At 42.2% G+C, this 27,719-nt stretch overlaps 1 protein-coding gene across 3 annotated transcripts in view; it reads left to right on the top strand.

The window, feature by feature from the left end:
* Positions 1 to 25,076, top strand: part of PRXL2C (peroxiredoxin like 2C) — a 29,747-nt gene extending 4,671 nt beyond the window's left edge. For 2 of the 3 annotated variants that reach the window (XM_072150866.1, XM_072150864.1), the window contains exons 2-7: positions 17,687 to 17,925; positions 19,440 to 19,508; positions 20,860 to 20,913; positions 21,430 to 21,535; positions 23,061 to 23,192; positions 24,801 to 25,076. In XM_072150866.1, the coding sequence (XP_072006967.1) occupies positions 17,731 to 17,925; positions 19,440 to 19,508; positions 20,860 to 20,913; positions 21,430 to 21,535; positions 23,061 to 23,192; positions 24,801 to 24,928 (684 nt within the window). In that variant the 5' untranslated portion in view covers positions 17,687 to 17,730 and the 3' untranslated portion in view covers positions 24,929 to 25,076. The remainder of the gene's footprint in view (positions 1 to 17,686; positions 17,926 to 19,439; positions 19,509 to 20,859; positions 20,914 to 21,429; positions 21,536 to 23,060; positions 23,193 to 24,800) is intronic. The other variant, XM_072150865.1, reaches the window with a different exon arrangement.
* Positions 25,077 to 27,719: the final 2,643 nt, after the last annotated feature.

Below are 27,719 nucleotides of genomic sequence, written 5' to 3'. Positions count from 1 at the left end.
GCCTCTGTGTTTCCATGTTCCTCTGGTGATTCCCGTGTTCCGTGTTGTTCCCGTGTTCTGTGGTGTTCCCGTGTTCCTGGTGTCCCGTGGCGGTCCTGGTGTCCTGTGGCGGTCCTGCCTGCCATCTGAGGTCCTGCCTGCCTTCCCGAGGTCCTGCCTGCCTCCCAAGGTCCTGCCTGCCTTCCCGAGGTCCTGCCTGCCTGCCTTCCCGAGGTCCTGCCTGCCTGCCTTCCCGTGGTCCTGCCTGCCTTCCCGTGGTCCTGCCTGTCTGCCTTCCAGTGGTCCTGCCTGCCTGCCTTCCCGTGATCCCCACGTCCCTACCTTGGCTGCTGCCGTGGGCCTAGTCACACCCGTGGAGCGACCTGGTGACTCCCCGCCGCAACAAGACCACCCCGCTTTGCGGCGGGCTCTGGCGAAGGCCAGGAGTTCACTTAGACTCCGCTCCCGGGTTGCGGCTAAGGTTGTTATCTCCCGCGGTGGTCCAGGGAGTCCATAGACTTTAGTCCTAAGGGACTATTCCCCGACATTGTGACAATACTGCACATATGGACACAGTTTTCTAGTATTCTACTACTTTTTACCTGCACATTTAGATGCCTCCATGCACAATTTGAGACTATGGGGCACATTTACTAATGGCCGTGCAAAACACCCTTGCACAGGTGTCTGCGCCACATTTGGCATCATGCAGCACAAATTAGGGGGCGTTCCAGTGCAGTTGGGGCACTCTATTGGAGCAGTGCATGGGGTGCCAGATTCATGAAGAACATTTAGTACAGTTTGAATGTGCCCCTATATCTATTTTCTCACTTTGGCATGGGGACGTGTTTACTGGAGGACTGAGGAGGAAGGGGGTGTTGCAGCCTTAGGATGCCTCAGGAACACCCGGCTGACTCAGTTCGCTGGATTACAATGCAGAGTGGGGGGATAATTAACAGGATCTGATGACTCATTTAACTCCTTCCCGATAGCCGGTAAGTCTCTGCTCCATATTGCAACAAACACTTATCGGTAGCACTGATCACAGGATTTGTCCTATCCATCGCATGGGTGCCGCCATCTTGGTGAAGATCGTCGCTGCCAGTGACGTCATCGGGGGCGGCAATTGGTTTACATCACAGCCTCAGGTCTTCCGAAGACCCAAGGCTTTTTCGTTTTAACCCATTCGTTACAATGTGCTATTTGTGCATTGTAATGAATGAGGGGGAAAATCCCCATATACTGCCATATTGTAGTATGGCAGTATATGGTAGGATCAATCAGACAACCTAGGATTAAAGTACCCTAGGGGGTCTGAAAAATAGTAAAAATCAAAAGAAAAAAAAGTTAATAAAATGATTAAAAAAAAACACAAAAAATTCAAGTCACCCCTCTTTCCCTAGAAGTCATATAAATATAAATAAACAGTAAAAAACATTAACACTTTAGGTATTGACACGTCCAAAAATGCCCGATCTATTAAAATATAATAACGTTTCTTTTAAATTTGTTTAACCCTGTAACGGAAAATGGCTCCCACATTTAAAAATTGCACTTTTTTGCCATTTTGAAAAATATTACAAAAGTCAATAAAAATCATCAAAGGGTCGTATAGTCCTAAAATGGTAGTATTGAAACCGTCTTCAAAAGTCGCAAAGAATGTCACCACCCACAGCTCTGTACACCAAATTTGTTACCCCTGCTTTTTTCCCGCTTCCTGGTACTAGGCATGGAATATTAGATACCATCACTATGAATTGCAATTTGTTACACAGAAAACAAGTCATCACACAGCTCTTTATGTGTAAAAATAAAAAAGGGCCAGGTCCTTAAGGGGTTAAATGTCATTCATCACACAGAGAAACTCACTACAGTAAATAAGATAGGGGGATATATGTGCCTGACAGGTTCCCTTTAAAGCAAGGATCGGGAACCTTTTTGGCTGAGAGCCATGAATGCCACATATTTTTAAGTGTAATTCCATGGGAGCCATACAATTTGAATATGCCTCCCAGTAGAAAGGTAGCCACAGCACATGCCCCCAGTAGATAGGTAGTCACAGAAAAAAAAATGTAATACTAACCTACCTATGCTCCCTGCAGCTGGCTCCCTTGCTGTTCTCTATGACTCAGTCGTCGCCATCATTGCTTAGGCAAATGTGTCTGGTTCATAGAGAGGAATGTGCAACATACCCCACCGGGGCCTGGCCTTTTCTTGGGGCTTTGAGGCAGCAGGGGCCCACAATACCGGAGTGGTTGGCGGTTGCGGCCTAGGCACGCTAGTGTCACGGTGCTTGGTATGGGGACCGGAGGGCTGTCCTACAGCCTGGCAGGTCTCCAGGGGGTGGTGTGTGCAAGAAATTAGATGAGGGACAGGCTGTGGTACTGGTTCTCCCTGGGGCAACCCTTAGAGTCTGTAGTATGTGTCCCTGGATGGTGGATGAGGGAGCCCTTGATGGTGATACAGGCGTAGCAGGGACCAGACGGAGGCAATGTTATGTGTAAAAGTAACTTACAGTTCTTTAATCGAACCAACAGCAGCAACAGGCCAAACGGTTCTGTACAAATGCAGGTTACTGGAGTGATCTTGGGGAGTGAACCTCAGGAGTTGGGTCACCAGTCTGGATGCAGGTGCAGGCTGGGATATAGCTGTGTCGAATGCTGGAAGCTGCAGCTGTGTCCTGGTAGTTCTATGTGAGCTTACTTGATGTGTGAGGCACACGATGTCTCTGTCACTCAGTGTGTCACTCAGTGTGATCTCACTCTCCAATCACACTCCAGTTACAATAGTGGAACATCATTGGATGATAAACATTAAACAATATTAACCCTTGCCTATCCAGGCAGCATCTACCGCTGTTCAATTACCTCTATATGTACTGGATGGTACAAGGGGCTTATTAGCAACTACTCCTTTACCCATGCATTGGCAGGGATGTTGCAAATGAATGCTGGCATGGGTGTCCACTCCTCTCTTTGACCCAGGCGCCGTCACCTAAGCAATGATGCTGGCAGCAACGGCACCTGGATCACACGTATAGTGATCACAGCTGTTTGTGTCTTATATGCACATGGCGCCAATCAATATTTATTAGATTTGTCTGTGAGACAGAGGCAGCCATCAAAAGAGCCACATCTGGCTCCCAAGCCATAGGTTCCCTACCTCTGCATTTATCCTCTATTCACAGAGTAGTGGATACATGTGTGATTGCTAAGAATCGGACTGCTGGAACCTCCTGTGAATCACAGAACGAGAGGTTCCCAATAGCTGTCATGCAATATTGGACATTTTTCAGAGAAATGTACTGGAAGTCCCATAGACTGCAATTCAGCTAAGGATGGCTATGGGTCATCCCTTCTATCGTGAGGGGTTTTATGTGGACAGAACAGCAATAACCAGGAAAGCTTCTCCTAAGTATTTCACATTTAAGTGTACAAAGCTGTGTAAATAACGAAAAAGCCACATTCCTACCATGAGTGTCAGGGGGCCTACAAACAGCAGAATGTTATGCATTGCTGGAGTCAGATATTTATAACCACCTATCCAGTGAATAGACAATCCATTTTGTAAGTAAAGAAAACTCATTTAAGTGCGTTTTCCAGCTTTATATATTGGAAACTTATTAATATCAAGTACAGAATGTAAATTGAGAAGGAGATTTTGTAGTAGTTCATAAGGCCACTACACTCCTGACAGAGCACTAATTTATCCTTTTGTTACCAGATGTCAGATTACAATCTTTGGTCATTGATATAAAGTTAGAAAACTAATCTAAAAAATAAGTAAATTACAAGTTTATTTGCCAATATGATAGGCTTCATCCTTTTATTTTGTTTTGTAAATATGATGCAAAAGAGGCACGCATCCTCTGCCAGCTCCATTGCAGGTAGCTGGGGCATAGACAATGAAGGTGCAGTAATTCCTCAAAGAAATATTACATTTCTCTCATTTGGTTGTTTTTGCTGTTATGGTGCCCCCTGGTGTTCTTTTTGATTCCATCTCAGAATATTCACCTTTGCGTCCAGTGTGTGTGAGAAGCTTCTTCTAGAGGACAGTAGCTAGAATCCAAATATGAAGATGGCATCCACATGCAAATTTGTGGCCACATATACGTCCCCATAGACGGCAATGGCGACCCAGTGGCGGTACATGCGTGGCACTGATCCGCGCCGCACACAGGGAAAAGAGCATGCCGTGTATACACTGCTTTCTATGGAGGGGGGTGGGGTCACCTCCACCTCCTCTCTAGCGCTGCGGCAGAGTAGGCATACGGCTGTATGAATGTACCCTAAACCTAATAGATAAATATGTGTAGATACCTCATAGTCATATGTTTACATGAATAAAACTAAAAACAAAACAGAATTAAAAAATCTGCTTTTCAGCTATAAATTTTAAGATTAATCACTATATTTTGCAGGCTGTGATAAACAGATAAAAAAAGTAAATGCCCCCCTAAAACCTATATATAAGTAGACAACCTGGCAATTAAATTTGTATTGATTTGCATTTAACAGCCCCTACAACCCTCATTCAAATAAGTCAAAGTGAGATGATTACAACAATATTCAACAGAAACAAGAATTTACACTCCCAAAAATGGTAAAAAAAAACTATGCAATAAACATATAATTCAGATACCTGCGCCACAAAAATGTATACAAGGAACACCGGTAGGTCGCATAAAGCTGCAATGCTATTATGACAGTAAATTGCATGAGGCTACAATATTACAGTGCCAATATCACTCACCATACTTCAACTAGATAGCGAAGATACATAAAAAACTTGATGGGTGTCAAAGCAGGATAATGTATGCATTGGTGTCAGTGAGATATGGTACCTGTATCTTGTGGCTGCGGCTGTTCGGCCAGTTTGCAGTAGACTGTACACAATCTTAAAGGTGATAGTCGGGTAATTCCTGGATATATCTTCGTTTATTACTGGATTTGGAGAGATGGTTCACTGGTGTCTGAACTTGTAGATGGTCGATACACGTGGAGGAAAGCCCCGGCTGGTGGCTATACCTCTAAACACAGTCCCAGATGTTTCCGTGTGGTGACATCACCAAACTACGGTAAGTCCAGAAGGACACAATTCCAACGCGTTTCGGAGGATTCTGCCTCCTTCGTCAGGGAATCCTGTTACTGTGGGCTGATCGTGATTTTATAGCCAGGAACCAGGTGCGTGAACCATATATGGATGTGTTATGTATTAATTTAATGCAATGCATTACTCATTATTGTTATGAGTGGATTGCGGTGGTGGTGGACAGTATTTAATTCAACTTTTAAAACATAATTTCTCTTTATTGTATAAATCTTCGTATCACAGTATGAAGAATATAGTATAAAATCACTTGTGATTAAAAGTATGTGTATATAGAGTAGCAAAAACAAATTTTACTGAAAAACTATGCAATATTTGTTTTTGCCTTGAATATAAAAAAAAATTCTATTCATATATATATATACATATATATATATACATATATATATATATATATATATATACATATATATATATACATATATATATATATATATACATATATATATATATATATATATATACACTCACCGGCCACTTTATTAGGTACACCTGTCCAACTGCTCGTTAACACTTAATTTCTAATCAGCCAATCACATGGCGGCAACTCAGTGCATTTAGGCATGTAGACATGGTCAAGACAATCTTCTGCAGTTCAAACCAAGTATAAGTATGGGGAAGAAAGGTGATTTGAGTGCCTTTGAACGTGGCATGGTTGTTGGTGCCAGAAGGGCTGGTCTGAGTATTTCAGAAACTGCTGATCTACTGGAATTTTCACGCACAACCATCTCTAGGGTTTACACAGAATGGTCCGAAAAAGAAAAAACATCCAGTGAGCGGCAGTTCTGTGGGCGGAAATGCCTTGTTGATGCCAGAGGTCAGTGGAGAATGGGCAGACTGGTTCGAGCTGATAGAAAGGCAACAGTGACTCAAATCGCCACCCGTTACAACCAAGGTAGGCAGAAGAGCATCTCTGCACGCACAGTACGTTGAACTTTGAGGCAGATGTGCTACAGCAGCAGAAGACCACACCGGGTGCCACTCCTTTCAGCTAAGAACAGGAAACTGAGGCTACAATTTGCACAAGCTCATCGAAATTGGACAGTAGAAGATTGGAAAAACGTTGCCTGGTCTGATGAGTCTTGATTTCTGCTGCGACATTCGGATGGTAGGGTCAGAATTTGGCGTCAACAACATGAAAGCATGGATCCATCCTGCCTTGTATCAACGGTTCAGGCTGGTGGTGGTGGTGGTGTCATGGTGTGGTGAATATTTTCTTGGCACTCTTTGGGCCTCTTGGTACCAATTGAGCATCGTTGCAACACCACAGCCTACCTGAGTATTGTTGCTGACCATGTCCATCCCTTTATGACCACAATGTACCCAACATCTGATGGCTACTTTCAGCAGGATAGTGCGCCATGTCATAAAGCTGGAATCATCTCAGACTGGTTTCTTGAACATGACAATGAGTTCACTGTACTCAAATGGCCTCCACAGTCACCAGATCTCAATCCAATAGAGCATCTTTGGGATGTGGTGGAACGGGATATTCGCATCATGGATGTGCAGCTGACAAATCTGCGGCAACTGTGTGATGCCATCATGTCAATATGGACCAAAATCTCTGAGGAATTCTTCCAGCACCTTGTTGAATCTATGCCATGAAGAATTGAGGCAGTTATGAAGGCAAAAGGGGGTCCAACCCGTTACTAGCATGGTGTACCTAATAAAGTGGCCGGTGAGTGTGTATATATATATAGAGAGAGAGAGAGAGACAGACAGACAGGAGAAAATATTCAGCACTCCAAGACAACCATTAAAGGGTGTAAACGGTGGGTTCTTTTATTCCATGTTTAGCAGGTACAATAAGGTGCAGCAACGTTTTGGCTCGCTTGGAGCCTTTTTCAAGCCAAGTTACAATGGTGGACATTACATATATATAGCAAACATAAGTGATCACATGATACAATTGGTCCCTCCCCCTCATTATCATATTTTTAGTGAAAGTGACTTAGTAAATTGTGTTACAAATACAAAACAACAATGTATCATATTATAAAGCACAAATGCATGTACAGTACAATAGGTAAGGCATGATTTTACCATCAAAAGTGCTTGTGTCAATAAAGTGCTTTGATGGGACTACTAATGAACAGTGTAACAAAATTACAATGTATAAATCAAAAATACTTCTATCACGGATAATATCTGTTTGGCGTCCTTCGATGTTGTTTTGACAACCAGTGACTACACACCCCTTGCACAGGCATTCATCATAGAATTATTAGAACTTATCCTGTACAATAACTATTTTTTATTTGTTGATGACTTTTTCCTGCAATTAATGGGGTTCGCAATGGGTGCCAATATGGCACCTACATATGCTAATATTGTCATGTCGGTCCTTGAGGAGGACGTCATCTATGCCTCCACTCACTTCAGGCATTGCCTGCGGTGGTGGAGGTACATAGATGATGTCTTCCTTCTATGGACCGGCACTGAACAAGAGCTTTTGCAATTCCACACATTTTTGAACACCATTGACAATTATATCAAGTTTACTCTCGTACATTCCAGCAGTAAGATACAGTTTCTGGATGTTCTTGTGTCCCTCAGTGACGCCACCGTAGAAACTGATATATATGTGAAGCCTACTGACAGGAACACTCTGTTAAGGTTTGAAAGTCAGCATCCACGAGCCATGATAAAATCCCTACCTTACAGTCAACTACTCAGAGTGAAACGCATCACTAGTGATCCTGGCAAAGTTGACAAGAACCTAAACAGTATGATTAATAAATTCTTGCAACGGGGTTATCCCCGTAGAGTTATCAAAAAGAATTTAGACAAGGTCCAACACATAGATAGAGCCACAGCCCTGTCCCCCACTAATAAACACACAGACTTTGCCAGAATACCATTTGTGTCCACATACAGTGAATACAGCAATTCCATTTCTACCATTATACGTAGACATTGGTCTAAATTATCTGGCAGCCCTGTTGCTGCTCCTGAATTCAAAAATCCTCCACTCTTTTCATACCGGAGGTCTCAATCTATAAGGGATCGAGTGGTAAAAGCTGACGTAGGACCCTCGCGTCCCAGTACACAAAAAGGTATTTTTGGTCAACTCAATAAAGGCTCTTTCCCATGCCGTAATTGTATTAATTGTAAGCAAATGAACAGGGGCGGTTCTTTCATTCATAACAACGTTGAATACAAAATCAAATACTACCTCAATTGCGACAGTAGTTTTGTCATCTACATGCTCAACTGTCCTTGTGGACTCGTGTATATTGGTGAAACCACCTTAGAATTCAAAATAAGATTTAATCAACACCGATACATAATTCGAAGCAACAGATGTGATTTACCAGTATCCAAACACTTTGTAGAAGCTGGACACACTGAAAGGGATCTTAGATTCCAATTAATAGATCATGTACCTCCCTTACATAGAGGTGGCAATAGGGAAAAGATCCTCAAAAGAAAGGAGTTACAGTGGATCCATACTCTTAATACTTTACGACCTATTGGACTCAATGTAGACTTCAAACTCACCAATATTTAAATATAGTGCATGCCATATCTTGCAGTTCTCTCATACAAGACCCTCTTTTAACATTTATCTATTTCTAACATTGTATTTTCTGTTGTTACAGATCTGAAGCATACATGAAAGCCACATTGGGAATTCTCTCACCAGCTCTTTCCACAATGCATTTTTTATATTTGGTTGTCCTTCGCTGCTCCTTTTTTCTTTTTCTCGTTCTCCAGGACCTTAATCCATTTTTACTGTATGTTGGTATCCCCATGCTGCCCTTTGCTCCTATATGTACCCTATACTGTTGACCCTATGCTGATCTTTACAACAGTAAAGGGTTAATAGCTACAAATTTGTGCCAACGGGTGTTATATTTATCTTGGGTGCTGTGGAGGTCCCAGCGGTTCTGCCACCACTCATCCCTACTGGGTCTCATTCAGACCTTTGGGAATAAATATTTTTCTCTTACTCTCCCTATTCAATAGGGGTTAATGGCGCACCTTCTCCTCTACCATTACACCTGTTTTTGCATTAACACGTACCATTATCTACCCCGTGATGTGCCAGTAGCTATATAACACACCCTGATCTCCATTTTTCTTACTTGTGTACTATGCCATTTATGCAGCCCATAACATAGTTGTGCAGGGATCGCGGCAGACGGTATCCTAGTAACCAGCACGCTGTGACATGCGCACTCTACCGCCCTCCAGCTTGCGTTCCACTGATGCGTGTCAGCTCCATTACAGACCATTCGCCAATCCAGTTATAAACTGGTGAGCGACTGGCGTGGTAATGTTGTTACACGCTGGCGAGCGATCGGACACTCGGACACTTGTGGATGAGGTGGTGAGAATCCCGTTTTATTTTTGATTTATACATTGTAATTTTGTTACACTGTTCATTAAGTAGTCCCATCAAAGCACTTTATTGACACAAGCACTTTTGATGGTAAAATCAAGCCTTACCTATTGTACTGTACATGCATTTGCACTTTATAATATGATACATTGTTGTTTTGTATTTATAACACAATTTACTAAGTCACTTTAGACGAAAAATATGTTAATGAGGGTGAGGGACCAATTGTATCAAGTGATCACTTATGTTTGCTATATATATGTAATGTCCACCATTGTTACTTGGCTTGAAAAAGGCTCCAAGCGAGCCGAAACGTTGCTGCACCTTATTGTACCTGCTAAACATGGAATAAAAGAACCCACCGTTTACACCCTTTAACGGTTGTCTTGGAGTGCTGCATATTTTCTCCTGTCTCTACTTTTGAGGGACCTGAGGCCTGGTCCCATTGTGCCTGCACCCACCTCTACCTATTTTGAGTGTGCTGTTTACATTTTCCTAAACTATATATATATATACATACATACATACATACATACATACATACACACAGAGGAAGTCCAAGCAGCACAAACTTAAATCCAGGATGTTGGGTGCAAGTTTAAAAGAACCGGGCCATAGGTTCTCCAAAAATATCCAAGAGAAAAACAGCACTCCCACAGACAGTAGTAGAAAAAGTGAATCAAATGTGATGTTTTGGCCCTGTTAGAGCCTTTTTCAAGGAGTGTACAAGTGACACATGGGGGCATTATATACCAATATACAAGGGTCACATGACCTTACAAAACACACCCCTCATTAGATATGCAGAAATATATCATAAAAACATTTGTGGGAAATGTGTACATATCATGTGGATAAACATATTGACATCACCAACATGTGATAGAAATGCAAATTCATAAGTAATAAATACATCACTGTATATATACAAGACATGCAGTCATTAATACTGTAATAGATCCAGGTTTTATAAAGTTCTAAGTGCACAAGGTAAAATTCTTCCTATATACACGCGCACGATCATCTCCCCATATCCTTCTATAGTTTGTTTGTGTAGATGCGTATCTGGCATGCGTGACACACACCCCTGGAACGCAAATACTGGAAGTGACATATCCAGCATGACGTTGGCGGGTTACTATGACAACAATATACAAAAAGCTATCGGGAAGAACCACACAGCAAAGCAGACGATTGCAACCATCTACTGACCAGTTATGTATCAAGGGGACAAGGTAACCTCTATATACGTCAGTCGGTTGCATATGTATAGAAATTGTGGAACCGGACAGTTTCATATAGAAGCATAGAACGCTATAAGCATTCACACTGCATATATGTAAGGCGTCCTATATCTTGAGAAACTATGAAAAAACCTTATTTAAAGGAATTAACAACATGTGTACTGGGGACATGCATGATACTCCCCATCGCATTATATCGCGACAAGGGATCCCATACAAGATTACCCCTATTTGACACCAGGCATGATAATGCCACGTGCCCTGGAGGACATAAGGCAATACAGGTCCACAAAAATACTTTATTCATATTTATTGTCAATCAAAGATTTTTTAAGATTTTTTTTTCTCGATCCCCAACTCTCCTCAGAGGTGGAAGATGGTCAATTATATGAAACTGTAATTGCTTTTCAGTATGTTTGAAATCAAGAAAGTGTTCGGAGACCGGGAGGTCCTTTTGCCCACTTCGGATAGTAAATCGATGCTGGTTAAAGCGGGTCTTGAACTCAAGGGTGGTTTCCCCTTTGTATAATAACTCACACGGGCAACACTGGTAATTCTTCCTCCGTGTGGAGATCTTGTTCGGGGGATGCCTGCATATCTGTGTTTTGTAAGGTCATGTGACCCTTGTATATTGGTATATAATGCACCCATGTGTCACTTGTACACTGCTTGAAAAGGGCTCTAACAGGGCCAAAATTTAGCATTTGATGGAATAAAAAGGATTCACTTTTCCTACTACTGCCTGTGGGAGTGCTGTTTTTCTCTTGGATATTTTTGGAATACCTATGGACATTACACTTGAGACTTGCTTTAGATAACATCTATTCTCCCCCTATACTGTAGATGAATAGTGTAGATGAATGTTGTTATTTCTCTTGGAGATATATGTATATACACACATATATATATATTTGTGTGTGTGTGTGTGTGTGTGTGTGTAAAAAGCTCCTATCCTGTCAAAATCATTTTTCCACAAAGCACAGCCTACCATGTATGCAAAATAACTTTTTTAATTAAGACAAAACCACTTTCTTGCAACTTTGCAGCAAACTGTGATAAAAAGCAAAAATTACATGAAAATTCTACATTTCCACTTAAAAATGTACAAATAATTTAAAACTGTAAGATGTGTGGAGCTAGTATATATCCCAAATGTGTATATTCACCAATATGCAGCAATGGTAATGTTAAATCTGAGGGGTGCAACAAATCATTTTTGGAGAAAATGTAACTAAAAATCTGGTGTACACAGTTCATGCACTTCAAGATCCAGCTGTGTCATCATGTGTCATCTGCTGCACATTAGTGCAGTTTGCCTCACTAATAGTGAATCTGGCCCAATGAATATCACTTAATTACTCAACAAAAGCATGAATCCACCTTTTTTGAGTCTATAAAAATTACATCAAATTTTCCACCCAGGCTTGCCACTGGGTGGCAGTAAATCCTACTTCAAGACCCAATCCAGTACCGCACTGAACCCCTATGCCTACATGTGGGGGTCTTGCACCAGGAAAGACTTTCCTTTTACGTGCTAACCAGGTGCACGTCTTCATTTCTTCTGGGCCTTTCGTGGTTGCAGCGCCAGGCACCGGTGCTCGACTGGCAGACGGGTGAGGTTCTCAGCTGGGGACCCAAATGCCGGTCACGTTGTCTGGAACTGCCTTGTCCCGCCTTCTCCGTTTGACTTCTGAAATCCTCCAAGCCTCTGGTGGATCTCCCTGCTCCATATGCGGATGTTGCCGATGTTTTTTCACAGAAGAAAGCAGAGACTCTTCCACCACACCAACCCTATGACTGTCCAATAAACTTGATGCCTACACGGGGTCGGGTGTAACCCCCATTTGTTCCTGAGACCACGGCCATGTCGGCTATGTAGAGGAGAACCTGCAGAAGGGCTTTATACGCAAGTCTTTGTCCCCTGCCGGTGCGGGATTTTCCTTTGTGGCCAAGAAGGATGTTTCTCTTAGTCTGTTCACGTGGCAAAACCGCTACCAACTATCCCTGATAAAGGAACTGTTTGATCATTTATGTGTTGCCAAGGTTTTCACCAAGTTGGACCTGCGGAGGGCATATAACCTCATCTGCATATGTGAGGTTGATGAACGGAAAACCGCCATCAATACTCAAGATGGGCACTTTGAATACCTTATTATTGAGTCCCATCAGGCCCATGTACGGCAAGTTCACAGGCGCCTAAGGGCCAATCGCCTATATGCCAAGCTTGAGAAGTGCCAATTCCATCAGAAGAGTCTCCCATTCCTTGGATATATTATCTCAGACGAGGGACTCCAGATGAATCCTGCAAAGTTGTGTGCAGTACTTCAGTGGCCGCGTCCAGTGGGACGAGCTATCCAGAGATTCCTGGGCTTCGCCAATTACTACCGGCAGTTTATCCAACATTTCTCCTCTCTGGTATCTCCCATTGTGGCGCTGACCAAGAAGAACGCGAACCCTAAGCTCTGGCTTTCAGCACCTGTAGAAGCTTTCACAAAGCTGAAGTCTGCCTTTTCATCTGCTCTTGTTCTCACCCGGCCTGATATTGAGAAACCATTCCTGCTAGAGGTTGACACCTTATCCGTTGGTGCTGGAGCCATTCTCACCCAGAAGGAGCCCAAAGACCGAACTCTCACCTGTGGGTTCTTCTCTAAGAACTTTTCAGCCGCAGAAAGGAACTACTCTATTGGTGATCGACAGCTTTTGACTATTAAACTTGCTTTGGAAGAATGGCGTTATCTTCAGGAGAGTACTCGTCATCCAGTCAGTATCTATACTGATCACAAAAACCTCCTGTGCCTCTAGACTGCCCAGCGTCTCAATCCAAGACAGGCTCGTTGGTCTCTCTTCTCCCGTTTTAACTTTCTGATACATTTCCATCCTGCAGTGAAGAATGTTAAAGCCGATGCTCTCTCTCGTGCCTCGGATGTTGTTGGGGAAGATCCTCCTTCCAGACATATCGTTCCTCCTGAATGTCTGCTTCTTGCTGCTCCTGTGGATCTTCGGCAACTTCCTCCAGGCAAGACGTATGTCCGACCTGCCCTTCGGAAAAGGATACCGATTTGGGGACATTGCTCTTGCGTGGCTGGGCACCCTGGGGGGCAGCACTTTGTCACCCTCATTTCCCGAATCTACTGGTGGCCAGATCTGGTCAAGGATGTACGGGACTTTGTGGGCTCCTGTACTTCCTGTGCCCGAAACAAGCCATCTCGTCTTAAACATGCTGGTCTTCTTCTGCCGTTACCGATATCCACATGGATTTTTATCACTGATCTTCCATCTTCCTTGGGTAATACAGTCATCTGGATGGTAACCGACCAGTTATACAAGATGTCCTCTGCCAGGCCTGCCGTCGGCTTCATGCCTTGCACGCCTGTTCTTCCTGAATATCTTCTGGCTTCATGGACTTCCCTTGCACATTGTCTCAGACCGTGTGGTCCAGTTTGTTTCCAGTTTCCCTGTGCGGTCAACTACAAGTGAAGCTGGACTTCTCATCTGCATACCATCCTCAGTCCAATGGACAAGTTGAGAGGGTTAATCAGACCCTAGGCTGCTATCTCCGCTATTTTGTCTCCGCCCAACAGGACGACTGGTCCATCCTGCTACCATGGGCCAAATTCTCCTACAACTGGCCAGACTCTGAATCTGCCAGCTCCGCTCCATTTTTTATTTTGTATGGACATACACATCCTCGTCCACATCTCCCTCTTGCTGAGAGCTCTGATGTTCCTGCCGTAGACACTTTGGTCCAAGATCTCAGATCCATCTGGGAAAAAACATGTCAGTCTTTACTCCGGGGATCTGCCCGCACCAAAATCCTGGCAGACAAGAAGCACAGGTCGCCTCCAGTCTTCTCCCCAGGTGACAAAGTCGTCTGTTTGAACATTTCCAGCTATAAACTTGGTCCTCGATTCCTGGATTCATTTGAAGTACTGAAATGTATAAGCTTCACCTTCCCCCTACCATGCGCATCCTGAACTTCTTCCATGTCTCCCTTCTGAAGCCAGTCATCTTGAGCCGTTTCTCCCGACAGGTATCTCCTCCCGCTCCTGAGGCTGATGCAACTGATGTCTATAAGGAAAAGGAGGTCCTGGTTGGTCAGAGGAAAGCGGTTCTTTATGGTCGACTGGAAGGGTTTTGGTCTGGAAAAGAGGACCTGGGAGCCAGACGGCCATATCCTGGACCAGGATCTCCTGCAGAGATTTCTCCAGCCTAAGCGGAGGGGGAGCAGAGTGGGGGCGGGGGATACTGTCACAGGTACTCACCTGTGCCCCTTCCTGTTTGCAGGCGCTGTGCTTGCGCTGCTTACTTCTCCCAGCTCCTGATCCCAGGCTTCGGGCCATGCGCGCGCGTCCCTGTCTCCTAGGGTGCTCGCGCGCCAGCTTCAGAAAATTTAAAGAGCCAGCCCACCATTAATTTTATATAAATCTACCTCTCCCAGCACACACTGACGGATCTTCATGCCTTGTGCCTTGATATTGTGATTTTCCCATTGTGACCCCTATTCCATGCCTGACTACACTCCTACGCTGCCTGCGTTGACCTATTACTATGCTCCTGACTCTGATCCCATGCTGCCTGTCCTGACCTTCTGCCTGTCCCTGACTATGACTGCTTAACGTCTTTGAACTTAGCAGACAAAGTCGCACCTGTGGAACAACATGGTGGTACCATGCCGCAGCAAATCCATCCTGCTTTGCGGTGGGCCCTGGTGAAAACCGGGTGCAAATTAGATTCCGGTCCCAGGTGTCGGCTTACGTCATCATCCACGGTGGTCGAGTGGGTCCACTAACCCAGAAGCCTGACACTATCTATCATCTCCTATAAAATTGTAAATATGGATTGTAATTTACAAACAGTAGTATGGTAAGGCAAATTGTTATTATTGTACAGGGCTAAAGGGGGCCTTTTACGGACTTTAGGCCAAGAAACAAAAGAGGGGAAACACAAAGGCCGGCGCCTCGGGTGATAACGTTTGGTAATGGATGATGATTCGATGTAGAATAGAGGGTGCTCACCTGATAGATTCTTGATTCATAAGCATATAGAGTAGGCTGAGATCCCAAGTTCCAGGAGGAGGTATTAGCAGTTGTGATATCCAGTTATTAATATATATATATATATATATATATATATATATATATATATATATATATTAGGTCAAAATGGTATAATTCTAGGGCTAGTATATGCAGCTCTCACAACTCAGAGGCGCCGGGGTCCCCTATAGGGGTCCGGAGGTACAAAGGCAAGAAGATAACATGTTTTTCGCAAAATGAGTGCACATGGAGCGCTAATAGTAATATTTGCCCAAAATTTTAAGTATACCAGTAAATACGCCAATTATTTCAATCATAAAAATAATTTATTAAAACTAAAATATATATAAAAATTATAATATACCGATAAGGTGGTTAAAAAAAAAACGCGTTTCGGTCGCAGACCCTTTATCAAATTCAGGGCACAAGCAGTTACATACAAAACAGTTCAGAGGTATTTATATTGAATGTGGATTGTTTGCTTACAATCAGGATACTGTGAATCGATGAAAAGGGCACCAAATGCAAATACTGGCGCGCCATCGGCGAATGCCGAGTGGCGCATGCGCAGTACAGTGGTTGGGGCCGAAGATCCCGGAAGTGCCGGAAATAGCTCTCGGCGGGGAACGCGACTAGCGGCCGTCATGGAAACGGCGCATGCGCATTGGGTACTGCAGGTAGAACATGACCGGAGCGACATCTATAATGAGTATCTGGAGTCTTAACAGCGCATGTCTAATACCGAAAAGATGCGCTGAATTTACGGCATAATAATACTATAAGGATAAGGAGGCATAGCTGGCTATTAAATAGAATTAGAGAATTACTGTTAATATTACATGATAATTGGATAAATAGGTAAGTATTGAAGTACTGACATAATACATAGTAAGTAGTGGGGGTTAATGAGAGTAAAGTAAAAGTGCAACAGTGCAAATACCGCTTTTTGTCAATTACAGCTTAAGATGATGCAATTTGGGCATATAAGAATACAATTGCAGATAATAAATATTTTACAGTAGAAATGTATGTGTTACAGTAGGAATATCATCATATGTAAACATGTATATTAATAGCACAATATAAAAATAAGGAAAAAACAGATATAAAAGAACAAATGTTACTAGGTAAAAAGAGGAGTATAACTTAAAATATATACACACTTAATTAAGATGTATATATAAAATTAATGAGTGAATAAATAATTAAAATATATGAGTAAATGGTTAAATTAAATTAAAATAAAAAGGAGGGGAACGGGGAAAAGTCATTTTGCGAAAAACATTTTATCTTCTTGCCTTTTTACGGACTTTGACTGTTTTATTTTTACAGTTTTGCCCAGGGCCCCACTTTGTTGAAAATCGTCCCTGTATGTGCGGAATTTACCAGACTGAACCTAGAAGTGAAATAACATGCCTGATTCAGTTCGGCAGATCTAGGTTCAACCCAGTAAACCTTACAAAGTGGAGCTTCACTTATCAAAACTTATCTTAGAGCAAAAATGTTCTAGTTGCTCATGGTCATCAATGAGGGCTTAACCTTTTTTTTTACAAACTGCTGTCAGAAAATGAAAATGGTTACCATGAGTAATTAGAACAGTTTTCTACCAGACACTTTAGAAAATGTTTCCACCGTATGGAATTGGACGCAATCCACTGAAGAATTTATACCTCCTAACATTCGTAAAAGGTCAAAAAGTACGCCGAGCAGTGCCAACAAACACGCACAAAGTTGAATTCATACACACGGATTCTTAACATACATTTTGATAAGATTGCACCGATATTGCAGCTACTTGTTATAGATTCAACTCCTTACAGTTTCTATTTGAAATGTACAAGTGTTTCGTTTTGCTAAACGCTGGGGAATGTTTTGCTCAAGGGGTTAACGTGCACTGTAGCTCTTACTGTTTGAAGCCCCACCCACGTCAGAGCAACTGTTGTTAATACAAACTGTCTGGTGCTTCACAGGGAGGGAGTGTTGTATCCCACCCAGCTGTCGGAGGAGGCACAACATGGCTACACAAAGTTCTCCTGTCGTCCAGCAAATAGGCAGGAGTACAGATGTCAGATGTGTCAATCTGTGCAATGCCATGTATCACCCAGACCTGGAATTAGCTGCCCCATGCCTGGTGAGAGATCAGCATGGCAGAAGTTATGAATTTGGGGACTTATACAGAGACAAAAAAGCCATCATAATCTTTGTGCGGGTAAGAACAACCTGATTTTACTATAAAGTCTTAGGTATCTTTTAAAAGCATTGATATGGGTTTAGTGGGAAGGGATAACCTATCTTATGGGTCACATAGGGTACCTGCACCTCCTCTAGGGGTCAGTTTGTTCTCCCTTTAATTAACTTTTCAGAATAAGCAATACAGTAGCTTGACCTATGTCCTATATCACCCTCACTAACTATATTACTAGCAATAATGGTAATGGCTTAGGTATTTTACAAACTCTGTGAGCAACTATCCCTCTAAAAGAAGAGGTTTGGGGGTTAGAGTGCAATGTATTATACCAGTTATGAAGACATTGGATTTTTAAGTTTCCAAGGTGGGGGATTGAAAAAATAAATAAATAGCATTTAAAAAGTTTTAAAAAATATGAAAACACATACAAAAATTCTAAACTAATTTTCCCATTTAACATATAAAAAAAGAGCATCAACACAAATATTACACTTAGAACATAATAAAAACGGCTGTACTTGCTTTGTGTATAGGTATTAAAGCCCTAAACAGAGCAAAAAGTAGTTTTTTGTGTATATGAAAAAAACAAATGACTTTCGGACATGATGCGAATACAATACGGACCGAACACGGATATCACACATCAGCATTTTCTGCAGACACGCCAGTCTGAATGAGCCCTAGCTATTCACTTCTATTTACACATTAAATCAGGTACTGGGTTAAGGGGTGGGATAAAAATACTGGAGTGCTTCTTTAGAAGACATGAATGCCATATCATTTGAGAACAATTGAGTATTAGTGCATTACCAAGCCAGTCTAACCAGTGTCTAGTAACTGATTTAAGAATGTATCAGTTGCTCGGATACTTAAAGGGGTATTCCGGGAATATGAACGTCTGACACAAAAACCCATGATGATATAAATAAATGAATGCAACAATACTCAATGTCATTAGTCACAAAACGGAACTAAAATAATATGATTTTATGATTTACAAAATTTATGGCCTCTCTAAAGTAGGTGGAGTTATCACTAAGATGGCTGCCACTGGAAACTACAAGTTCCATGATCCTTTAGTTCTCAGTAACTCCTCCTACCACTTATGCTCTGCTCCCAGTGATGATGTAACAGACTTTCTTGCTCTGTTACCATAGTAATGATGTGTAACTGCCATCACCAAAACACTGGCAATACTGGATGCACTGCAACCAACCAACTACAGCCAAACTTAGTGGTGATCACATGACCTGCCCAGGCAGGTGCAGGACATGTGATGTGGACATGTGACCAGCGGCCATCTTCTGTCCTGCAACGGACCGCGCGGAGTAAATTAACGGACTGATTAAAGGGCCAGTAGCATTTTAATTCTTCATCACAGTCTATGTCATCAGCATTTTCTGCTAAGGGGAGCAAAATTTTAAATAACAACTAACTACACATTAGCTTATATTTTGAGTGCCCACTTGTATATGAATTATGCTGATTCCTGGAATACCCCTTTAAGACTTCCTGACCTTTTTTCTCTTTGGTAGAATTTCCTCTGCTACACATGTAAAGAATATGTGGAAGATTTGGCTAAAATTCCTAAAAGCTATCTACAGGTATGACTTGGAATAGGGGTGAAATAATGTATATTCATGATGAATACTATCAATAGTAAAATTAATAGCAGTATTACATTTCGGGGGAGACTTATCAGTACCTCTACACCAGAAAACTGGCACTGCAATAAATTGTTATTATTTTTGCGCCTATTCCACCTCCACACCAAGTGGAGGTAAAGGGGGCATGGCCATTTGCAGATTTTTATGCAAAAATGTTAAAGGATAATTACCGTATATACTCGAGTATAAGCCGACCCAAGTATAAGCTAAGATCCCTAATTTTAACACAAAAAAATTGAAAAACCTATTGACTCAAGTATAAGCTGAGGGTGGGAAATGCACTGGTCACAGCCTCCCAGTATAGAGCCAGCCCCCGGTAGCATACAGCCTGCCCAGCCCCCTGTAGCATACAGCCTGCCCAGCTCCCTGTAGTATACAGCCTGCCCAGCCCCCTGTAGTATACAGCCTGCCCAGTGATATAAACAAGAGAACCTGCTGGGGTGACCTCAGAAGGCGAGTAAACTGTTTGTTTTTTTTCTCATGACTCAAGTATAAACCGAGGTGAAGTTTTTCAGCACATTTTTTTGTAACATTTTAGTAACTCGAGTATATATGGTATGTGATTTTTTTTTATCATCTTTCCTTTGGATTGTTGAGCACAAATTGTTGTGGGGGGGGGGGGGGTAACAATCATCATCCCTTCTGACTGGTATTGAAGCTCAACCACAACTATCTGACTGTATTTCAAAAAGTTCATTTAATGAATTAATGTACAGTCACAGACCTGGAAGTGATGTGCACAGTAACAGCTGCTTCAATGAGCAAGGGGTGGTGGACCCTACTGATCAGATATTGGGTAGTTGCTTAAAGGGGTTATCCGGGTTTAAAATTTTTTTTATGTCCGGGCTGGGGAGGGCTAGTTAAACATAATAAACATGTACTTACCTCCTCCGGTGCTGCCGATGTCCCGCGCCGCGGCCCGTCTTCTCTGTGCGCCGGTTTCATTACACCGGCGCACAGGGAGCTTCCGGCCGGAAGCTCCCATGTGCACCATCTCTCAGCGTTACAACGCTGAGAGATAGGGACGCATGGGAGGAGCCGTCCACATCGTGGACCGGAAGCTCCCTGTGCGCGGCTTCCGTGCCCCTGTAAACAAACAGGGGCACGGATAGAAGGGACCGCGGCGCGGGACAACGGCGGCGCCGGAGGGGGTAAGTACATGTTTATTATGTTTAACTAGCCTTCCCCAGCCCGGACATAAAAAAAATTTTAAACCCGGATAACCCCTTTAATAACACTGCATTTTTCTGGAATCTACTAATTCATTTTTCCTATGCATTTTTTTAAGGCTGCAGATGTCAAACTAATTGTTATTGGCCAGTCATCCTATCAACACATAAAGGTAAAATGTACTTTCTAAAACGAAAAAAAAGATTAAAATTGTAATATTAGCATAACCATCATTTCACTTATTTCTCTTACCTGTAAAGGGGATGTGCTTTAAAACATTTTTCTCATATAATTTATTAGGAGATTTTGTGAGCTTTTATTAAAAATCTAGCTGAAAGCTTCCCCTGTCGTGCTTGGTAAAAGCCTGTTGCTATCAGTGGGTGTCAGAGGGAAACTTTGTATGTCATTTTGTAGTAATTTTTTTGCATCATTTCAAAGCACACATTTATGCTTCAATTTTATACATGACTCATGATGTTTTAGTGCATAGAGAGACATGTGACAGATTTACCCAAAATTAGAAAATTAGACTAAAGCTCTATTAAAAATTGCTAATTAGCTTCATTTGTGTAAGAAAGTTCAAATGTAACAAAAGGCACCAATTATGCTGCAAATTACAGTATGATAGATTTCTAGTAGATTTTGCAAAGTAAATCAGCCCAATCTGATATTTTCTTTGTATTTTCAGCATTTTTGCACCTTGACAGGATATGGTCATGAAATATATGTCGATGCAGACAGGGAGATCTATAATAAACTGGGCCTGAAAAAAGGGGAGTCCTCCAGTTCTTCAGGTAATTAAAGAGAACCCGTCATGCAAAATAACCCCCCTAAACAAAATATATTTTCATAAACTGCCATTAGAGAGCATTGCCTCTATCCCTTCATTGTCCCTCTACATGCCTGTAAACCTAAGCAATGAGGTCCTAAAGCTGTATGCAAATGACCTGTGAAATGTCCAATGAAGCATTAGCATATTCAAGCTGTCCACTCTATTCATGAGTGGGAGGCACAGCCACACCCCCAGTGCTTGACTGACAGCCTGTATAATGATGTGAGGCTGTATAATGATGTGCTTCCTGGTGCTGGTGGCCACACCCCCTGCAGCCTGTGTGTGCATGTGTGTGTGTTTAGGAGAGATATAGCAGCTCCAGGCAGCCATGTTACAGCAGAACATGTCAGGTACTTGTGTAGCTGATGTCTGTGTCTCTCACCTGTATATTAGGAGGATGCAGCATGTCAGCAGATGCCGTACACACACTAGCCATGCTTTACTATACATTACACACAGACATGAGCAGGGGGGGGAGAGGGGAGGGGTAAGAGGGGTGACATCACTGCCTCTGACCATGTCACCAGCCTCATTTACATGATATAAAATAGGTGATTTTACAATGAATAATGTATGAAATAACTAGATAAAGGCTGGGATGGGATCCTTGTGAGCTGCTCCAACAGGTAGAGGTGACAGAACTAGTGACACAGACCTGATGACAGGTGTCCTTTAATGTATCATGATAAAGATCATAAACCTTGGCAGTTTTTTCTTTAGCCCAGATAAATTGATAACGTATCCATGAAATAGGTCCTCAATATAAGTTAGGGGAGGGCGAGGTAACATTTGAAATTGATACACACATGAAGCATCATAGTATTCCATGTGTCAGTCTCTTACCTGTTCTTCATCTTACTGTATATATCTCTATATTTGGTGGCTTTGCAACTTTTTTTCGTGTGCAGTTACCAGACTGATATCACCTGAGGCAGGTCCTAAATTAGAAGGGGGAGCCTTATGCTGCTGTGGAGGAAATAGGGGTGGGGGGGTGGCGCAAAGTGTCTTACCCTGACCAATACCGTAATTCTGTAATTACACATATAACCATTATAATTTAGGCACTTCACATAGTTATGCTAAGGAGAATATTTATCAAGAGTATAAGCACAGAGATGGTTTTATCTCTAAAATATCATGTGATACTGTGTGGAAACATCAAGACATAAATAAAGTGGGATAAATCTTAAAATGAAGAAGCTTTTTTTTACCAGAATATGTGTCGAAAAAGAAATGCAGACTGTATTGTAACAGTCAGGAGTCGGGTACAAGGATGAAAAGTTGTTGAAGGACTTGCCTAAGAGACAGCTATATTTGAGCATAATCCTACTGGGAAGATTTGGACTAGAACTTCTCTAGCAATATCAATCTGCTAAACTCCCTTCTGATAACTTGACAACTTGTCCAACATAATTTCAAATGAAAAATTTATAATGTTGAATGTATGTTTTTACAAGGTTAATTAAGAAGTATGATTTTATTTTTAGCAGGAAGTCCCCATATAAAATCAAACATGATCACCGGGAGCATCAAAAGCATTTGGAGAGCAATGACAAGTCCTGCTTTTGACTTTCAAGGAGATCCAGCACAACAAGGAGGAGCATTAATAGTGGGACCAGGTATGAAAGATTAAATGATATTGACAATTATTTATTTTTAGAAACAAAATACTTAAAGGGACCCTGTGACCAGGTTTTACCCCACTAATCATACTGTACCCCCTCAGGTGCGGTATGTAATATCTTTTCTAGAGTTCCCTCTTTTATGTGAAATGTCACCGGTTTACCGATAAAAAAATTCTCTCAAGGTCAGGGAAATATAAATCTTTTCATGTTATATGAATCAAGTTCTCACCTCATGAGTCTAGTGGTTGCAGGGGTAGTGTCACTTCAGAAGCCCCTATATTTGGTACCATACTACCTAGAAAAATGCTATTTGTCTTGTTAAAGATAGGGTCTGATCTTACAGATCATAGCAGGATTGTGGTTCTGTAAGCTACAGAACTGAACACACAGGCAACTATGTTTTTAATTGCCTGTATCTCCGATTCTGTAGGTCTAAAAGCTATATGAAGTGATGTGAAGGATGAAGCATGCTTTATGCTCATGATCTCATGTGAAAATGGGTTCAGAAGAATCACTTTTTCCTGACTTTTCAGATAAAAAGAAAATTCTAGAAAGGGCATTTCAATGAAGGTCGCTAGTAGATAAGTGGGGTAAAACCTTGGTGACAGGTTCTCTTTAAAGGACATCTGCCATCAGTGGAACTGTTTTTAGTCCATAAAGAAATTACACACTTACGACGAAAAGACGTCACCCGAGTGCCTTAATTTATGTATGCCTAGCAATGTAATTGTACCGCCTAGGGTCCTATCTTTTCCCTGTGAACGGAGCCGCACGTGTACCCATTGGTTGCCTATGGGCGACGTATGTACGGCCACAAGTGCCCCCTTACGGTGTGAATGTAGCAAAAGAGTTCTCCTTATGGAGACTGCCAATGCACTAAAAACAGTTCCGCTTAGTGCATAAAGAAAGATGCGCGTAATAATGAACTTCTACCGACAGTGAAACTAATGGCAGTTGCACTTTAAGCTTCATGCGTAGTTACCCAGTTGCAGAAAGTCCAGAGGGCTTTGGATGTGTTGCCGTTATCTCCATTATGCACAAGATGGTTTTCTTATTAGAAGATTTGGGGGGGAATTTTTCCAAGAGATGGTGCATCACCCTGCCGCACACATCAAACTGGATACACTATCAACTGGCCGTATATCAAGCTGTTAGTATATGTAGAGTAAAATTGTGTGCCCCAATTAACTCTATGCCAGGCCCTGCTCCTATGGTGTAGAGTTGGCAAAATAGAAGAAAAATATTTTCAAGGTTTGTACACCAGAAAAATGTCATACAAGCCATAATAAATGCCCCCTTTGTCTTTCATTTGTACAAAAGCTTTACAAAAGGAAGACCTGTGGTCTTGCTGTTCTGTATTAGGACACATATACTAAAAATACAGTTCCTATAATGACTAAATCATCACCAACAAAGCAGATTATATAACACACATTAAACAGATTTAGGGTTACATGCACAGATGAAGCTGGCTGGCTTTCCCAGTCTATCAGTAAATGTGGGTTATTGCAAGCCCAAAAGTTGCACAAAATAAAACTAGATGGTATAAATGGTATGCATGGTATTTTTTACACTGTCTACCGTTTTTGTTTTTCATTGCAGGGAACAGAGTCCATTTTCTGCACCGTGATATGAACAGATACGACCAAGTACCTATTAGTAACCTGCTACGTTATCCAGGGGTGCAAGCAGTCCATTTTGGAGAAAAGCCACACATGCTGGAAGTATGACATTATACAAAGGGACAAACAGATGTTGGACTCTGATGTGACCCACAAGAGCAAACTATATTTTTATTATACATTTTTCCTAAGCTATTTATGTCAGTGGTCACCATTGAGAAACTTTGATAAAAGATAAATAAAATGTACTTTTCTACTTACTGTTCTGATTAAGTAACATGGAGGAAGAGAAAGAGGGACAAAAAGCACCTTCCCTTTTTTTCTAAAGCATGCCCATTGTCCCAACCGCAAGCATACTATAATATGAACCTGAATGGCCCCCACAAAGTATAACTCCCCATTACTGTGGCCAACCCCCGTATGGACCCATATAATACCCTCCTAATGCAACATATAAAACTCTTCATTTTATCCTCCTTTTACATTTGGTTTTACACTTTTATTTATCTCCCCAAACTTATACATAATACTATCTGTACTCCTACCCCCACCCCTCCTCAAATGGTGTGGCCTATGTTCTCTATCTCCCTGTCCTCCTGCCTACTCCTGTCCTACAGCCTCTTCCTGTCTGCCAGCTTCATCCTGTCTTCCTGCCTCTTTCTGATTGCCAGCTTCCTCCTCCTGTAACCCCCTGTGCCTATTAAACTAAAAATAAACACAGTGACTTACCTTCCCTTGTTCCCCCGCAGCAGTCACTACCTCCTCACATGTCCCCTTCAGGCATTATGTGAGGAGGTAGGAGGGGCAGACCCCGCCTCCTTCTGGTGCCGATGCTTGGTCCGCTCTGCAGCTCTAATGTACGGGACCAGGGGAGGCAGGGCAATGTGTGGAAAAGAGAAGCACCCTGGGACATTTTCCCAGCACCTGTGACAGCGAGACAACAACCAAAAACCGGGACAGTCCTGCTGAATCCAGGGCGGTTGGGAGGTATTTATTAGGTATAATGGTGATAACTTCAAAATCTATTTCTTAAAGGTACATACTAAAAAAATAACAACTAAAACTCGGAAGGAAATGTCACTGCTGCATTTTTGAAAATTTTACTACATTTGTCATTTGTTTCAGTACACAGAATATTAAATGACGGCAGTAGAAGTAAATTTATTCAGTGGATAACAAGCGCTCATATATCTACGTACATGGAAAAATAAAATGTTACATTTGTAAGGAGGGGAGTAAAGAAAAAAACTGAAATAATTAAAATAAAGCAGGGCTGGAGGTTACACGTAGATGGCAGCTGGGGAGGTATTGTATCCCTCATACAGCATGGCTGACCTCAAAGGTCACTGCTTGTCCTCAAAGACTTTACAGTCATGGCCACAAGTTTTGAGAATGATACAAATGTTTATCTTTACAAAGTCTACTGCATCAGGTTTTATAATGGCAATTTGCATTTACTCCAGAATGTTATAAAGAGTGATCAGCTTAACAGCAATTAATTCCTAAGTCAATATTTGCCTAGAAAATGAACTTTTCCCCCCAAAACACATTTCAACTTCATTGCAGGCCTGCCTTAAAAGGAGCAGCTAACATCGTTTCAGTGATTGCTCCAGTAACACAGGTGTGGGTGTTGATGAGGACAGGGCTGGAGATCAATTTGTCACGATTAAGTAAGAATCCCACCACTGGACACTTTAAAAGGAGGCTGGTGCTTGGCATCATTGTTTCTCTTCTGTTAACCATGGTTATCTCTAAAGAAACATGTGCAGTCATCATTGCACTGCATAAAACTGGCCTAACAGTTAAGAGTATCGCAGCTAGAAAGATTGCACCTCAGTTTACAATCTATCGCATCATCAAGGAATTCAAGGAGAGAGGTTCCATTGTTGCCAAAAAGATTCCAGGGCGCCCAAGAAGGACCAGCAAGCGCCAGGACCGTCTCTTAAAAGTGTTTCAGCTTGGAGATCGGGCTACCAGCAGTGCAGAGCTTGCTCAGGAATGGCAGCAGGCAGGTGTGAGTACATCTGCATGCACTGTGAGGTGGAGACTCTTGGAGCAAGGCCTGGTGTCAAGGAGGGCAGCAAAGAAGCCACTTCTCTCCAGAAAAAACATCAGGGACAGACTGATATTCTGCAAAAGGTACAGGGAGTGGACTGCTGAGGACTGGGGTAAAGTCATTTTATGTGACGAATCCCCTTTCCGATTGTTTGGTAAATCTGGAAAACAGCTTGTTCAGAGAAGACAAGGTGAGTGATACCACCAGTCTTGTCTCATGCCAGCTGTAAAGCATCCTGCAACCATTCATGTGTGGGGATTCTTCTCAGCCAAGGGAATCGGCTCTCTCACAGTTTTGCCTAAAAACACATCATGAATAAAGAATGGGACCAGAATGGCCTCCAAGAGCAACTTCTCCCAACCGTCCAAGAGCAGTTTGGTGATCAACAATGGCTTTTCCAACATGATGGAGCACCTTCCCATGTTGTTGAAGTTGTTGAGAGCTGCCAGGGAGAATTGCAGAGGTCCTGAAGAAGGGTCAACACTGCAAATATTTACTTGCTGCATTAACTCATTCTAACTGTCAATAAAAGCTTTTGTTACTCATAATATGATTGCACTTGTATTTCTGTATGTGATAAAAAAAAAACCTCTGGCAAACACACATAAAAGCCAGAGGGCAACAGATCATGGGGAAATATAATATTTGTGTCATTGTTCCAGCTGAGCATGGTATTGCTCTATAGTGTGTCATTATATATGTGCCCATGGTGTGGATGGCGCGGTATACAGATTGATATTATCATACACTAGCCGCCTCTCTTCCCGCAGCTGTCTCACAGACCTCACTAGCAGCCAGGCCGGCAAACCGCCAGACACATGAGGGAATCGCGAGAGCTTGGGA

Source organism: Engystomops pustulosus, chromosome 1 (genome assembly GCF_040894005.1).
Source record: "Engystomops pustulosus chromosome 1, aEngPut4.maternal, whole genome shotgun sequence".
In the NCBI taxonomy this organism is placed as follows: Eukaryota; Metazoa; Chordata; class Amphibia; order Anura; family Leptodactylidae; genus Engystomops; species Engystomops pustulosus.
Note: the sequence above shows the minus strand (reverse complement) of the source record. Positions and strands in the feature narration are given on the sequence as shown.